Raw genomic sequence first — 16528 nt, forward strand, 5'->3', positions numbered from 1 at the left:
CTCAACAGGAGGGTCAAGGTCCAACTCCTGAAGAACATGGGGAATGAGCTCCGCCAATTCCTCCTTACGAAAGATCCGGAGCACCCGAGGGTCATCACATTCCAGGTGGACCGCCAAAGTCGTTTCATCGTCCCCCTGAGGTGCCGGGTCCCCCCCTGGGTCCGGCAGAGGAGACGTCCCTCCCAGGGACGACGGAAGGGCCAAGGGCATCCTGGGACCCCCCCACCCCGCGCTCCCCAGTACCGCAGCCGCAGTCCCAGTAATCCTAGGGGACTTGGCCGGAGGGGGAACTGCAGCCAACCCGCCCCCCGCAGGGTTCAGGCTTTGGAGATAGGCCTGGTGCATGAGCACCACAAAGTCGGCCGAAAAACTTGGCGGCCCCGGGGGAGGGGAGGAGAGAGGGTCCCTGGAAAGTCCGCTGGTGGAGGGGAGAGGACCCGGGTCTGGAACCAGCGGTACCAACGACGAGAAATCCTCCGGAGTCTCTTCAGGTTCGGATCCCACGCTGCTCTCCAGCTCTAAGATGGCCGCCGCTCCCGCCAAAGGAGGGGGCGGGGCACCTCCCCGAGGAGCGCGGCGCTCCGAGCGCGGCGGCGAAATCGTCGGGGGAGCGGCGCTCGTCTCCCCCCCCAGGGAGACACCGGCCGCACGGACCATCTCGCGATCCGCCCTGTCCCGGGCCGCCGCAGGAAGGACAGCGCGAACACTGCATCGCGTTGAGCTCGGGCGGGGCCGAGGTGCTGGAGCGAAGTCGGGAGTCGCGCCGCGGGAGGAGCAGGCCTGCCTCACCTCGCTCTACTCTTGTCCTCCCCCCAGGAGCGGCAGGGGAAAGGGACCTCCCTGGCGCTGCGACCCCGGGGAATTGGCGCGTCGCGGGGCCACGAGAGGGGAGGGAAACCGCGGCTCAGGGTAGGGGAGAGGCTGGCCCCACCAGCTTCCACCTCCGTACGGCTTGCGAAGCTGTAAAGAAAAAAATACAACTTACCAAACTTTCCCCCCAACGCGCTGAAAAGTGAAGGGAAAGACAGAGAGAGAGAGTGAGAGGAGAACTGAGGAAGGCACCACAGAGGCAGTCCAGCTAGCAAGAGTTGGTACGGCAAGCCCAAACCTCCTCACTACTAAAAAACTCCCAAGAAGAAATAACAATTTTTTTTTTTTTGTACTGCTTGATCCAACCTAAAAGAAATATGAAAAGAGAAAAACCGTGGAACAAGCCACTAGCCAGGGGAAGCAACGGGTTCCCCTCCTCACATCTGCTGGAGTCAGAGAGATACTGAGGACTAGGAGGGTTGCACCAGCTTATATGCCAGCACCCTCAGAAGTTACTCCATTGGGATGAGGCAGTAGTGGCCTGCAGCATAGGGTACACAGAGGGATTCCTCACTCCCAGATGGTATGGTAAGGGCCTGAGGTATGGGGTACACCGGAGAGGATCCTGTAGCGAAGATGCGGTAGTGGCCCGAGACACGGGGTACACCGGAGAGGATCCCACAGTAATGCTGGTAAAGTAGTGGTCCGTGGAGATAAGGTACTCACAGAGTGAAAGTTCCAGGAGAGGTCCCGGGGAACGGGAACAGACAGCAGTCCAAGGCAGAAGACCCTCCGAGGAGCGGATAGCCAAAGACGAGGAAGGGCCCCTGTGGAGCAGGTACCCAGAGCGTCTCACACCGAAGTGCAGGAACTGGAACAGGAAGTCCGTAAGCATGAAGCGGATTCAACAATGAGGGAACTCCTTGCTAACTCGTTGAATAGGGAGTAGTGAAGGAGTTAAATAGGGCTCCCATCAGTGATGTCATCAGTGGGGCCGGCCCAGGGTTCCCGCCCTGGGCCCTTTAAATATTTCCTCGGTGGTGTGCGCGCCTCTCCAAGGCTGCTGCAAGCTTCTCCGAGGGCGTGCAGCAGCGCTGGAAGTCGCTGCAGGAAGAAGGTGAGCGTGGTCAGCTGTGTTGTCCGGTGTAACACTCCTAGATAGCATGGTTAATTAATTCTGCTGTCTACGGAAATGCCATTAACGGTAAGCAAGCTTGCTTTTTACAGACACATTCAGAGGTATCCATTGTAAAATCACATCATTAAAGAATTTTTGACCTTATAAGTGATGAAAATTCTGAAAAGATGTCGATTTGTGCACTGCAGCCTCTACTAGCTGCATTGTACAAATCATCTCCTTTTCATCACTTATATGAGGAAAATTGGAGTTATGTGTGTCAGTGCAGGTCCCACCTCTGGAATGCCCATGCCCTGCTCCTTTTCCGCCTACTTTTTCTGTTTGTGCATAACTTAATGTATGCGCACCATTCCCGTTTTTTAAAAATTCACATAGCTCCCGCATGGCCCACTTACACGCGTATGTGGCCATTTCTGCGCATGCAAGGCTTTTAAAATCTACCTTTATACTACTAATAAAATGCAAACATTTTAAAAATTCCTTCTTAATAAGTATAGCATTAAAAAAAGGCAAAATCAAATCCCATGAAAATACCAAGTTGAAAAGATGTGGCCTTCAGCTTTTTACAAAACAGTTTATAGTTTATGATGCCCAATAATTCAGATGACAAGCTATTCCACAGGATAGGTTTGCAAAATACCCACAATAAATATGCATGAGATAAATTTGCATATACTAAGCCGCCATCTACATTTATTGTGGATATTCTGAAAACCCATCTAGCTGTGGGATCCCCAGTTCAGTTTTGAGAAGCCCTGCCCGAAACTTAAGAGTCCTCTCTGTATGTTGATACTGCCATTTGGTTGAATTCCTTTCCTTAGCTATGCTGATTAGCTCTCTTTTCCACTGGTGTGAATTTGATTGGGTGACAGAGAAAGCCAGTTGGCTTTCATGAAATCATGTTGATGAGGCTATTAGTTAGACCCCGGGATACTGAAAGTAAAATGTGCGACCAAGGGCTGGTGTTAATTTCTGAGCAATCCGGAAAAGTGTACAGAAAAGCAGAAAATACTGCTTTTCTATACACCCTCCAACTTAATATCCTAGCGATATTAAGTCCAACGAACCAAAACTTTAAAAAAAAAGTTTTACAAAATCTGGCTGGTCAGCAGTTAGCAAAACGAACGCTCAATTATACCGGCGTCCGTTTTCCTAACTTGTGGCTGTCAGCAGGTTCGGAAACCGACGCCAGTAAAATAGAGTGTCAGTTGTCGGACCCGCTGACAGCCACTTCTACCGCTAATATTGAGGCACTAGGGATGCGCCATTGTCCCTAGCGCCTCCTTATTAGTGCAGCACCTCATTTAAATACTGAATCGCAAGCCCAGGAGAGGTGGCTGGGCGCATGTCAGGAGAGTGGGCGTTCAACATGGAGTGCCCGTTCTCCTGCGTTTTTTTCTCTATCGGCCTGTTACTGTTAGCACTGCAGGAGGTACAAAGCTTCCGTTTCGAACCCAGAATCTTTGTTGGATAACAATTTAATTTAGTTTTGCAGTGTGGGAAAGAATCATAGGACCTGATTTTCAAATGCATTTACTTAAAACTGGGTTTTACATATGTAAATGCAATTTACCCATGTAAGTGGGCTTTTTAAAATTGCAACAGTATATGCTATTTAATTGTCAATAGGTTGTACCTGCATTAAGTGCACTTATTGTGAGAAAGTAGCTTTTGAAAATTACTACAATGTAACATTTACATGATTAACTCCTTTGAAAATTCACCAGATAGTGTATCATATTTTAAATTGTTACCGTACTATGATGGCACACGAGTAATTTGTAATCTATACCACCCATATTTCTTTTTATCGTGCCCTTCTGTAAACCGTTGTGATGGTATTTAACTTAACGACGGTATAGAAACATTTTAAATAAATAAATAAATGTGACAGTTTCTGTATTCTGCAAACGATATGATAATTATGTGAACTGTCCTACAGCCGTGGAATCACAGGAGACTGGAAACTATGATCATAGTATAATTATACCACTTTGCACAATGACTTTACTTCTCTGAGCTAAATAATCCACTTATTCAGCTCTACAGTAGTTTTTTTTTTAATATAGAAAAAAAGATGAGTGATGCTTAAAACTGTAACTTATGGATTTTGTGTGATTTTTTTCAGTAAAAGCTCCAAATTGATCATTTTCACTATCTGTAAGACTGTATTTTCTAGGCTCCACAGCCCATCCCTCTGAAGATAGCCCAGGGGGAAGAAAAGGCTTGTTTTGTTTCTTATATCAACTTGGTTGTCTTTTTTCTTGCAAATAGCTGTACTATACTAATTGATATGAAGTAAGTAGATTTGATTGCATGTATCTTAAACAGATGTCTTACTATCTTTTTCTCCTCATGTTTACCATGCTTATTGAATAGGTTGAAAAGCTCAAAACTGAAGCTGGTAATCAGTCTGTACAACAGCAGAAACGCCACAAAGATAGAGCTGCTGATGCCAGAAGAATTCAGGACCTTGAACGTCAAGTATGTGATTTTTGAATTTCTCTTTCTAATTATTCTGTTACCAATTGTAAATCTAATACACAGTGAGGAATAAAAACAATATCAAATCGTATCATGAAATCCTGAAAATGTTTTGATGATCAAAATTTTATGGGAGATCAATATTCAAAGGCATTTAGCCAGATAACTTGTGAGTTATCTGACTAAGTGCCAACTTTTAAATATCACCGGGTCTTATCCGGCTACATTTTAGCCAGGTAATTGCGATGGATAAGGTACAGAGAAGGGCTACCAAAATGATAAGGGGAATGGAACAGCTCCCCTATGAGGAAAGACTAAAGAGGTCAGGACTTTTCAGCTTGGAGAAGAGACGGCTGAGGGGGGATATGATAGAGGTGTTTAAAATCATGAGAGGTCTAGAACGGTTAGATGTAAATCGGTTATTTACTCTTTCGGATAATAAAAGGATTAGGGGGCACTCCATGAAGTTAGCATGTGGCACATTTAAAACTAATCGGAGAAAGTTCTTTTTTACTCAACACACAATTAAATTCTGGAATTTGTTGCCAGAGGATGTGGTTAGTGCAGTTAGTACAGCTGTGTTTAAAAAAGGATTGGATAAGTTCTTGGAGGAGAAGTCCATTACCTGCTATTAATTAAGTTGACTTTGATAATAGCCACTGCTATTACTAGCAACGGTAACATGGAATAGACTTAGATTTTGGGTACTTGCCAGGTTCTTATGCCCTGGATTGGCCACTGTTGGAAACAGGATGCTGGGCTTGATGGACCCTTGGTCTGACCAGGTATGGCATGTTCTTATGTCCCACCCACAGAGCCCTCTCCCTCTGTAGGATTTAAGGTGGACCAGGCTAAATGCCTGGTCCAACACAGGTAAAAATGGGGAAGGAAAATAGGGTCATTTCATCACAAGGACCTTGTGAGACTGGAAGGCTGGGCATCCAAATGACAGATGAAATTTAATGTGGACAAGTACAAAGTGATGCACATGGGGAAAAGTAACTCACGTTGTAATTACATAATATTAAGTTCCATATTAGGAGTTACCATCCAGCAAAAAGGTCTGGTCGTCATAGTGGACAGTATACTGAAATCATTGGCTCAGTGTGCTGCAACAGACAAAAAAGCAAATAGAATGTTAGCAGTTATTAGGGAAGGAATGGTGAATAAACCGGAGAATGTCATAGTACTTCCGTATCGATCCATGGTGAGACCACACCTTGAGAACTGTGTGAAATTCTGGTCACCACATCTCAAAAATGATATAGCTATATTGGAAAAGTTTCAGAGAAGTGCAACCAAAATGATAAAGGGGATGGAACAGCTCCCCTATGAGGAAAGGCTAAAGAGGTTAGGGCGGTTCAGCTTGGAGAAAAGATGGCTGAGGGGGATATAATATAGATCTATAAAATCATGAGAGGATTAGAACAGGTAAATATGAAATTGGTTATTTACTCTTTCAGATAATACAAGGACTTGGGGGCATGCCATGAAGTTAGCAAGTAGTGCATTTAAAACAAATTGGAGAAAATTATTTTTGGTGTGAAAGTACACTTCCAGCTGAGAAGAGGGATCCAGGCAGAGAAGAGGGGCCAGTTTTGTAAGTAACAGGTGGGTGGGAGAATGTTAGCCAGGGATGGGGGAGGGGAAATGACTGTGGGAGGAGGCAGAGGAGGGACATTTAAAGTTTATGTTTTTTTAGCAGGGATGGAAGGGAGAGGGGGAAGGCCCAAGCCAGCGGCAATCGTCTTATGAAAGTTTTAAAGTTTCCAAGTTTTAAAGGTTTTGGGAAGCTTGTTGGGACAGCCAAGGGGGGAGGGGATAGATATATGTGGCAGTGGTGGGGTGGGCATCGGGCTGAGAGGCCTAAAACGTGGCCAGGTAACTTTAGCCCTGCTCTGAAGCAGGTCCAAATTTATGCAGCTAAACTAGCTGGATAATTGAACTCCTCCTCAGAACGCCCCTAAAACACCCCATTTTTATCTGTCTAAATTATATTTGGATAATTAGTTATCCGGGTATACTTTAGACGCATAAGTGACTGAATATGCCACATTTGCGATTTAAATAGATAACGTTTGAGTTATCCATCTAAATGGGTTTTGAATATGGACCTCTTAGTGCATATTGTTTGAATTAGTGCACACTATTTGAGTTTTAATAGTGTGCACTAATTCAAATAGAGTGCACTGAATCGAAATAGTGTGCGCTAATCAAAAAATTTAAAACTGCAAAATTTTGTGAATTTTTTTAGCATTTCAGTTAGAAATGATATGAAATTAAATTGGCAATATTATTAAAAACAAAATATATGGAGGGCAATTTTCTTAAAGCCCGTTTATGTGGGTAAAGCACTGTTTTACCTGTAAAAATCACTTTTAAATTACCCTTATATAAGCCAGATCCACCCTCTTACAAATGGCAAATACTTTTTCAGGGCGCTCTGAATATCTTTTTGGATGTTTCAAAACACTGCAAATAGTGGCTGATCATCTTTTTTTTATGACAAGGTATTTGGAGAAACCTGCATTTTATCTACTGTTAGCTTTTCAATTACGAAGTTGCTGGGGAGATAAATCAGTCCTTAAATTCCTGATACCCTGTTTTGTTTGTGTTCTTGTATAACACGTCTATCCAAATTATTTTGCAGAAAGCATAAATAATAATTATTATATATAGGAGAAGTATGAATGACTAAATTAACCAAGAAACTGGGCCGGCGGAAGCACTAGGTGGACTAAGTATGTGCCTAGAGTGCCACAGGTTTGGTGCAGCCACCTAGAGCTTCCACCAGCTCTGCTCAGAGCAAGACTTGAGACTGTTCCAGGTGAACAGTAGCGAGCTAGAAGAGGAGGTACCCGTAATGGAGAAGGTTTTCATGGGTAATTATTCAGATGGACTGAATCAAATCACGGTGAACCTAGAAGATGTGGTAGGCCTGATTGACAAACTGAAGAGTAGTAAATCACCCGGACCGGATGGTATACACCCCAGAGTTCTGAAGGAACTAAAAAATGAAATTCCAGACCTATTAGTAAAAATTGTACCTCCAGTCTATCCTCCAGTCTTCAGGTACATTGTACCTGAAGACTGGAGGATAGCAAATGTAACCCCAATATTTAAAAAGGGCTCCAGGGGCGATCCGGGAAACTACAGACCGGTTAGCCTGACTTCAGTGCCAGGAAAAATAGTGGAAAGTGTTCTAAACATCAAAATCACAGAACATATAGAAAGACATGGTTTAATGGAACAAAGTCAGCATGGCTTTACCCAGGGCAAGTCTTGCCTCACAAATCTGTTTCACTTTTTTGAAGGAGTTAATCAACATGTGGATAAAGGTGAACCGGTAGATATAGTATACTTGGATTTTCAGAAGGCGTTTGACAAAGTTCCTCATGAGAGGCTTCTAGGAAAAGTAAAAAGTCAAGGGATAGGTGGCAATGTCCTTTCATGGATTGCAAACTGGCTAAAAGACAGGAAACAGAGAGTATGATTAAATGGACAATTTTCTCAGTGGAAGGGAGTGGACAGTGGAGTGCCTCAGGGATCTGTATTGGGACCCTTACTTTTCAATATATTTATAAATGATCTGGAAAAAAATACGACGAGTGAGGTAATCAAATTTGCAGATGACACAAAATTGTTCAGAGTAGTTAAATCACAAGCAGATTGTGATAAATTGCAGGAAGACCTTGTGAGACTGGAAAATTGGGCATCCAAATAGCAGATGAAATTTAATGTGGATAAGTGCAAGGTGATGCATATAGGGAAAAATAACCCATGCTATAGTTACACAATGTTGGGTTCCATATTAGGTGCTACAACCCAAGAAAGAGATCTAGGTGTCATAGTGGATAACACATTGAAATCGTCGGTTCAGTGTGCTGCGGCAGTCAAAAAAGCAAACAGAATGTTGGGAATTATTAGAAAGGGAATGGTGAATAAAACGGAAAATGTCATAATGCCTCTGTATCGCTCCATGGTGAGACTGCACCTTGAATACTGTGTACAATTCTGGACGCCGCATCTCAAAAAAGATATAATTGCGATGGAGAAGGTACAGAGAAGGGCTACCAAAATGATAAGGGGAATGGAACAACTTCCCTACGAGGAAAGACTAAAGAGGTTAGGACTTTTCAGCTTGGAGAAGAGACGACTGAGGGGGGGATATGATAGAGGTGTTTAAAATCATGACAGGTCTAGAACGGGTAGATGTGAATTGGTTATTTACTCTTTCGGATAGTAGAAAGACTAGGGGTGTTGTGGAGCGCTAGGAGAGCGATCCCACTCCTGGGTGATGTGTGTCCTTGGGCCACGGCTCGACCCCAGAGGGCTCTGAAGAAGTGCCGCGGGAGGCGTGGCATGCCCGAGCATGGGCTGGACGGGAGCAGGGCTGGAGCGAAGACTGGCTGACAGGCCCTCCTCTGGACCTGCACGCTTCGGAAGACCCAACAACGCAATGTTGGTCTTGTGAACAGTCCTCCGACCGTTCCCAGCCCTTTCGGACCTGCCGCAGGGTACGGCACGAAGCGGCAGGCCGGATGGAGGCCAGGGCAGTGAAGACTGGAACATGGATTCAGACGACACTCAGGAATGACGTAGACTCAGGCTTAGACATGGACTCAGGACGAGGTGCAGGATCCATAGACGTGGACTCAGGCATAGATGCAGAATCCTTAGACGTGGACTCAGGCATAGACATGGACTTCAGGACGAGGTGCAGTATGCATAGACATGGACGCAGGCAAGACGTGGACTCAGGAACGAGGTGCAGGATACATAGAGTTGGAGTCAGGAATGAGGGCTGAAGGAAGACATGGGCACTGACCCTCAGGGCGCCCTACTCAGGCCACCTGCGGGACTGAGTCGCGGACCACCCTGTCCCATGCGCGCCCTACACAGCCCTGGAAGGCTGGTTGCGGACCACGCAGAGAGCGGGAGAGCACAGGAAAGAGGAAGCAGGTTCGCTGCTCTCCTGGCAGCACAAGGCAAGGATATACGCTGCTCTCCTGGCAGCACAAGGCAAGAATACGCTGCTCTCCTGGCAGCACAAGGCAGGTTAGGCATCAGGATCAGGAACAAGGATATCTGGAACATCAGGACTGGAACACATATACTGGAATAGGAGACACACCTCTGGGCTGGAACATGGACATCAGGAACATCAGGACTGGATCAAGAGACAGACCTTGGGACTGGAACGGCAGGCAGACATCAGGACTGGAACACTGAAGACATCAGGACTGGAACAACTTGACAAGAAGCTTCAACAGGAAACATGGAACACTGGACCTTGCAGAAGGCTGGAATACAAGGCAGCTCCTGGAACGAGGATCTCAGGAGTGACCAACTCCTTGCGAAGGCAAAGACACAGTGAAAGCTGAGCCCTTTAGTAGAGCTGAAGTGGACAACGCCCAGGGAGGGGTCAGCAGGGGGCCACACCTGGCTGGCCCTTGAAGAGAAGCAGAGAAGTGCGAGCTCGCGCCCTAGGAGGCTGGAGAGAAGAGCTGGAAGCTGGTGGCGTCCTCAGCCACGTGGAGGGCCCAAGGAAGCCGCGGAGCAGCCCTGGACTGGAGCTGGGTGAAGGCAGGTCACTGGAGCAGCTCCCAGCTGCACGGACAGAAGCAGAGAGAGGCAAGGCTGGCTGCGGGGGAAGGGCTGACTGCAGGAACGGCTCCATGCCGTGAGGACAGCCCCAGGAGGAGAGGTAAGACTGCAGGGAGAGTAGAGAGCTGTAGCAGGCTGCAGGCACAGTAGAGAGCAGTGCTGGCTGCAGGGAACTGTGAGAGACTGCAGGCACCGGCAGGGACGGCTTCCCTGCTGGGCAAGGACCCGGGCTAAAGCAGGCACTGGGAGAGACGGCCTGCTCGCTGAAGGTCCCAGGATCGCAGCAGCACGTCGGGGAAAGGCAGAGACAGCAGCCGAGGAGCAGACCACATGGCAGCAGCTGTGGAAACGGCCCCAGCTGATTCAGGGAGAAAGAAGCAGCGTCAGCAGCCCGGCTGGCTGTGGCTGTGAGAGGTAAGAACCTGCCCACGCTTCTTGTGGGCAGGAGCATAACAAGGGGGCACTCCATGAAGTTAGCATGGGGCACATTTAAAACTAATCGGAGAAAGTTCTTTTTTACTCAACGCACAATTAAACTCTGGAATTTGTTACCAGAGAATGTGGTCAGTGCAGTTAGTATAGCTGTGTTTAAAAAAGGATTGGATAAGTTCCTGGAGGAGAAGTCCATTACCTGCTATTAAGTTCACTTAGAGAATAGCCACTGCCATTAGCAATGGTTACATGGAATAGACTTAGTTTTGGGTACTTGCCAGGTTCTTATGGCCTGGATTGGCCACTGTTGGAAACAGGATGATGGGCTTGATAGACCCTTGGTCTGACCCAGTATGGCATTTTCTTCTTAAGTGGTATCCCAAGGGCCCCCACACGGGCAGGGGAGGAGACCCAATTGCCATGGACAGAAGAAGCAGAATGCATCAGCATCGTCCCTATGGAGCAGAAGAAAGACCAGGTTTCAGGAGGCAGAACAGCATCCATGGGGCCCATGTGACTGAAGTGGGGAGCAGCAGAGTGTTCCAGGCCCATTCAGCTGAAAAGAGTAGGAGCAGTGTTCATCAGGCCCATGCAGCTGAAGAAAGTAGGAGCAGTAGCATCTGCCCCACAAATGGGAGAGAGAAGAGGATTCCATCAGTATGTGGGCTCAAGGAAAAGGCCGCTGCTGCCCAAAGAGAAAGAGAGAATAGGTGTGAGTGAGTGAACATGTCTGTGTGTGTGTGGGAGAGAGCATGAACATATATGTGTGTGTAAAAGAGCATGTGCAGAAGGCGTGTGTATTTGAGCGCATGTGTGTGTGTGAGAGAACTTGTTGAGGAGACCATGTATGTTTTAGTGCAAGAGAGCATGTGTGTGTAGGTAAGCAATAGCGGAGAAAGTTTGTGTGCATTTCTCCCCCTTCCCCATTAACCCACTAATCCACAGCAATTTCAAGGTGACTGGAAATCAAAGGTTCCCAGGTAGGGAGAGCAGGGAATTTAGTTATCTTTAGTTTACATTTTTGAATGCTATTTTTGGATGCTATTTGATGCCTGCTGTTTTAAAATAAGTTATTGGCGCTGGGGAAATTTTTAAAAATTTATTTATTTATTTATTTTATCATTTATGGATATTTGATATTCCGCCTTTTCCCACAATTGGTCTCAAGGCAGATTACAATAAATTTAAATAAAAGGAGGCATTTGAACAGCTTACAGTCAAAATCAGAATTTGCAATTAGAGTCATATTGGGATCCAGCATAGGAAACTCATTTGTGTATAGTTTGGAATCCAAGTTGTATATAACAAAATATAGCTTAAAACACATTAGTGGGAGGATGGAGAACTAAATGTTCATAAAAGTGAAACTACCATCATGCTTTACTGGTCAATTATTCTTTCTCCAGCCCAAAAGAAGAGAGAATTTTTACATTCTGACTTATAAATGAATTAAAAAAAGCGAAGAAGGTCCACACAGAACAAATTAAGCCTACTTTCTGATATATGCACATGCAACCATGCAAACAAGTGGACCTGAAAAAAAAACAGATCCACATGTGTGCAATGCTCATACAGAAATTAAGATGGACCTTCTCTTTCTTCTTCTTTGAATATGAGTTTTTAATTATTGGATATTATTCTATTCATTAGCTCTTTTGAAATATTGCTTTGATTAGTATAGTTTTACTATTATGATATTTTATATTTCTTTTATTGTTTGATGTTTTATGAGGAATGTAATGTTTCTGTTTTCCCATTGTTGCACTGCATTCAGAGTCTGGCTGTTGTTTCCAGTTCAGTTTTTTTCTTTGCATGTTCCTATTTATATTTTATGGTCTTTTTATTCTGTATTTGATGAGAATCTGTCTGTGCTCTGCATGTGTGCCTGAGATGAGATGTTCTGCTAGCTTTGTGTAGGGATCCGTAGCACCCTGTCTTGTTCTATTTTCTTAATAAGAGGTGTATTGGTGTTTAGGACCTGGTGTAATATTTGCAATGTTGCTTTTTCATAGGTAGTAAAGTGTTGTTTTGGAATAGGAGGTTTTTTATATTATAATTGTAATTCAGTTTACTCATGTATTTCTGAGGGCTAAGTCCACACTCATCATGTGTTATAGTTGACCTTATTCCATATGGGTTGCAAGTTTCTTTTTTGCAGGGTTTTCTGCTTGGCACCTCAGTAATGCATGTAAATATAATACAGATGTGATATTTTTACCTCAGAATAACTAACCTTTTGCATGTAAAATCTTATTAAAAATGCATAAGTTGTATTTATGTGTAGGGAAGGCAGTATGGTGGGGGGCACAAGGCTGAAGGTTCAGCTAGGGTGCCCAATACCCTTACACTGGTCCTGCCAGGAAAAGAACAGTTTGCAAAGTGAGCTAGGTGCCTACCCCTGGATTTTACTGCCTAGATCCCTGGCTTTGAAATTTGTGGCTATATTTCTCTGCTGCTAAAGTAAGCATTCCTGGGAATGGTTGGGTCAGGGGATATGTGCTTGTCGTTGACGTTTCAATTATACTTGCAAAAGTTCTTCCCTGTAACCTCATTCACACAAATATGGGGGAACGGCAAAATGCACCAGAACTTAGGCTCCTGCATACCTTTAGCCAGTTTTCAAAGAGAAACTATTTGAGTAGTTTCTCTTTGAAAATTAGCTTAAGGTGCTCAAGTACAAGAGTATCCACGTCCTTTGCTCCTTTGTGGCTTATTAAAATTTTACCCCCTTGTGATGTGAATCAGAGAATTCAAAGTCGACTAGATGTTATAGACTGGCACCTTTTATAAAAATAGCTATCTGATTCCAGGTTCAACCATTTTTCAGTGCAGTCACTCTCATTTATCTAACAGGTTAAAGAAATGGAGGGAATTATAAAACGAAGACATCCAAACTCTTTGCCTGCTCTAATATATGCTGCTGCAGCTGTCCGTGAAGTAGATAACACTTCAACTAAAGCCATCACCGTTGCATTTTTGGAAAGACGAATCCAAAAGTTAGAAGAAGATCTTGAAGGAAAAGACGAAGAGGCTAAGAAAAGCCTCCGCAGCATGGAACAACAATTTCAAAAAATAAAGGTACCTGGCCTGTTTATTGAATTGCATTTTAAAATTGAGAAAATCAAGCATTATGATTAGACAGCACCATTTAAGTGTGTATTAAAGTATACATCTTTAAGCAAGCTTTGGTTATATCTTGCCAAAAACATTAGCCACAAGGAAAGAGCTTTTCTTTTTTGGGGACAATTTTCAAATTGTCCATATTGGAACAAAGACTGTGGGGACTTTTTACCCGCAGGCTTGGAAATTTTCTCTTGGAAATTTGCTGCAAGTACAAAGTACACACCAGCAACTGCATTTTCTGTGGGTAGAATTCTGCTGGAAAGAATGCGTAAAGATTTGAAAATGTAAGTCTATGTAGATATGTTTCCTCCCCCAGCCTAAATGCATCATCAGGAATGTCTCCTTTCAGTGTGCATTGTGAGCTCCAGAAGTATTTTATCTGTTTTAATTGGTTATCTGAAAATTGCCCTCCTTCAGAAGCTGATTTACTAAGCCCTGGTTAAATCAGCTCACAATGCAGTGCATTATCCATTAATGTGTGTTAATGAGCCAATTGTAATGCAGCTTTCATTAGTCTGAAGTGGGGTCTATTTACTAATAACGCATGGTAATGCATTACTGCCTGTCAGCAAATAATACTTCATGGTGGCTAAACGTTTGTGAATTGCTTCACATACTTTTAGCCAAACTGAAAGGAGGCATTCTCAGGGGTGTATTTAATCAGATGAGGCAAAGTACACACACAAGATGGCATTTTCACATGTTTGCATGTACTTTTCTAGCAAAGGTCTAGCAATCCTAAGTTTCAAAGGGAAAGTATGAACAGTCTTTGCGCCAATTGGGCATCCAAATGGCAGATGAAATTTAATGTGGATAAGTGCAAGGTGATGCATATAGGGAAAAATAACCCATGCTATAGTTACACAATGTTAGGTTCCATATTAGGAGCTATCACCCAAGAAAGAGATCTAGGTGTCATAGATCTAGGCGTCATAGTGGATAACACATTGAAATCATTGGTTCAGTGTGCTGCGGCAGTCAAAAAAGCAAACAGAATGTTGGGAATTATTAGAAAGGGAATGGTGAATAAAACGGAAAATGTCATAATGCCTCTATATCGCTCCATGGTGAGACTACACCTTGTTCAATGCAGACAATTTGAAAAGTGCCCTGGCAGGGCTGATTTTCAGATCTTTTTAAATTGGTAAATCGCTGCCATACTGCTTATCTATGTAAAATGTATCGCTGAAAATTGCACTCAATCCCCACTTGCTGCAGGTAAAACTATTCGCATTGTTCACAATGAGGGTCATTTTTTAAAGCATTCTGGACATTCCTGTGGAGCCTTCCACTCTCCCTTCTCATACCATGCTTGACACAGATCTCATGAAAATATGGAAGACCCCCTTCTTGGGAACAACAGTAGTGAGAAAGGTAGACCTGAAGTTCAGACTAAGGAAGTCATGGGGTACAGCATTGTCCAACTGCCTCACAGTTCCGTAGTGGTGGAGTCTGCAATAAAAAAGGCCAAGAAGTCCAGATTCTATTCCAAAGCATCACCTGGCAAGGAACATAAAATTCTGGATGATGTTACTCTCCCTGGCTGTGGCAGGCACGACGCTGGGTTCACTCACCCCTGATGCCGGGCTTCCAGAGTGGGCCCAACCTCGTTGGTGGCGGCGGGTAGTCGTCTCCGCACCCGCGCTCCTCCTGCACTCCCAGGCCTTCCAGCTCCATGGGGAGATCCCCTGGGCCCGACCAGGTCTCCCATTCTGCTGCACGGGGAGACGCCGCCATCACCTCTCTTCCGGCCTGATGGCCCTATGCGCATGCACTCGCGTCTCTACTGGATGTAAAGGGGCCACGGCTTTACATCCAGCAGAGGCTCCTGCTGTTGATGCAAACTAGCTCCACTATTTAAGGCAGGCTCCGATGTTCAGAGTCTGCCTTGGCAACAAGTCTCCACATTGCCCTGCTGTGTGCTTCGTTGTTAGTTCCAGTTCCTGTTCTATTACCTGTTCCTGTTCCAGTACCAGTTCCTGCTCCAGCTCCTGTTCCTGCTTCGTTCCAGCTCCCGCTCTTGTGTTCCAGTTCCTGCTCCAGCCCTCCTTTCCTTTCGGATGAACCTCCTTGGCTTTGACCCTGACTACGAACCTTGCCGCTTGCCTCTGACCATCCGCCTGGACCTGACTTCGTACCGCATCACGTAACCCTGCTGGGACTCTGTCACCGCTGCCCTCCAGTGTTCTGCCCTCTGGCCAACCCATAGGGATCATCCACACAGAGGCCCACCTAAGTCCAGCCAGCCCCAGCATGCAAGGTATATTGGACCATTTCCAGTCACTTGACACATTGGCCCAGTGACTTATCAGTTCCATCCACAACTCATTCCATGTATCTCTTCTCAAACTGCTGGTTCTTTCCTGGCCTTCTTGCAGAATTCCCAAGCCATTACACTTAATCTCTGAGACTGATACCTTCTACCAGGTACAGGAAGTTCTTGATGTCCAAAGAAGTGGTCTTCTTTGGGAATATCTTCTCTCCTGGGAGGAGTACGGCCCAGAAGAGAACTCCTGGGAGCCTGCTCCTAATGTTCTTGATAAAGACTTACTCAAGCAATTCCATGCTATTCAACCCAGTAAGCCCAAACCTCCTGGAGGGAGGCATAAAGGGGGGGTACTGTTGCACTCTCCGGCCGTGGCAGACCCACGGCCGGGTTCACTCACTCCAACGCCGGGCTTCCGGAGCGGGCCCGACCTCGTTGGCGGCAGCTGGTAGCCGAATCCGTGCCCGCGCTCCCCGGACCTTCCAGCTCCACGGGGGGGGGGGGGGGGGGTTCCCCTAGGCCTGACCAGGCCTCCCCTTCTGCTGCATGGGGAGACGCCGCCATCTTTTATCTTCTGGCCCGACGGCTCTAGGTGCGTGTGCGTCTGCTGGATTTAAAGGGGTCGCGGCAGGAAAGCCTCCCATGGCCCCTGCTGTTGATGTCGACTA

At 45.5% G+C, this 16528-nt stretch overlaps 1 protein-coding gene across 1 annotated transcript in view; it reads left to right on the forward strand.

Annotated features, from left to right (window-relative positions):
- Nucleotides 1–16528, forward strand: part of CEP162 (centrosomal protein 162) — a 423542-nt gene that overhangs the window by 352227 nt on the left and 54787 nt on the right. The window contains 2 exon segments of the mRNA XM_029595494.1: nt 4328–4432; nt 13325–13549. Of these exon segments, the coding sequence (XP_029451354.1) occupies nt 4328–4432; nt 13325–13549 (330 nt within the window).

The sequence above is a fragment of the Rhinatrema bivittatum genome, chromosome 3, assembly GCF_901001135.1.
Source record: "Rhinatrema bivittatum chromosome 3, aRhiBiv1.1, whole genome shotgun sequence".
In the NCBI taxonomy this organism is placed as follows: Eukaryota; Metazoa; Chordata; class Amphibia; order Gymnophiona; family Rhinatrematidae; genus Rhinatrema; species Rhinatrema bivittatum.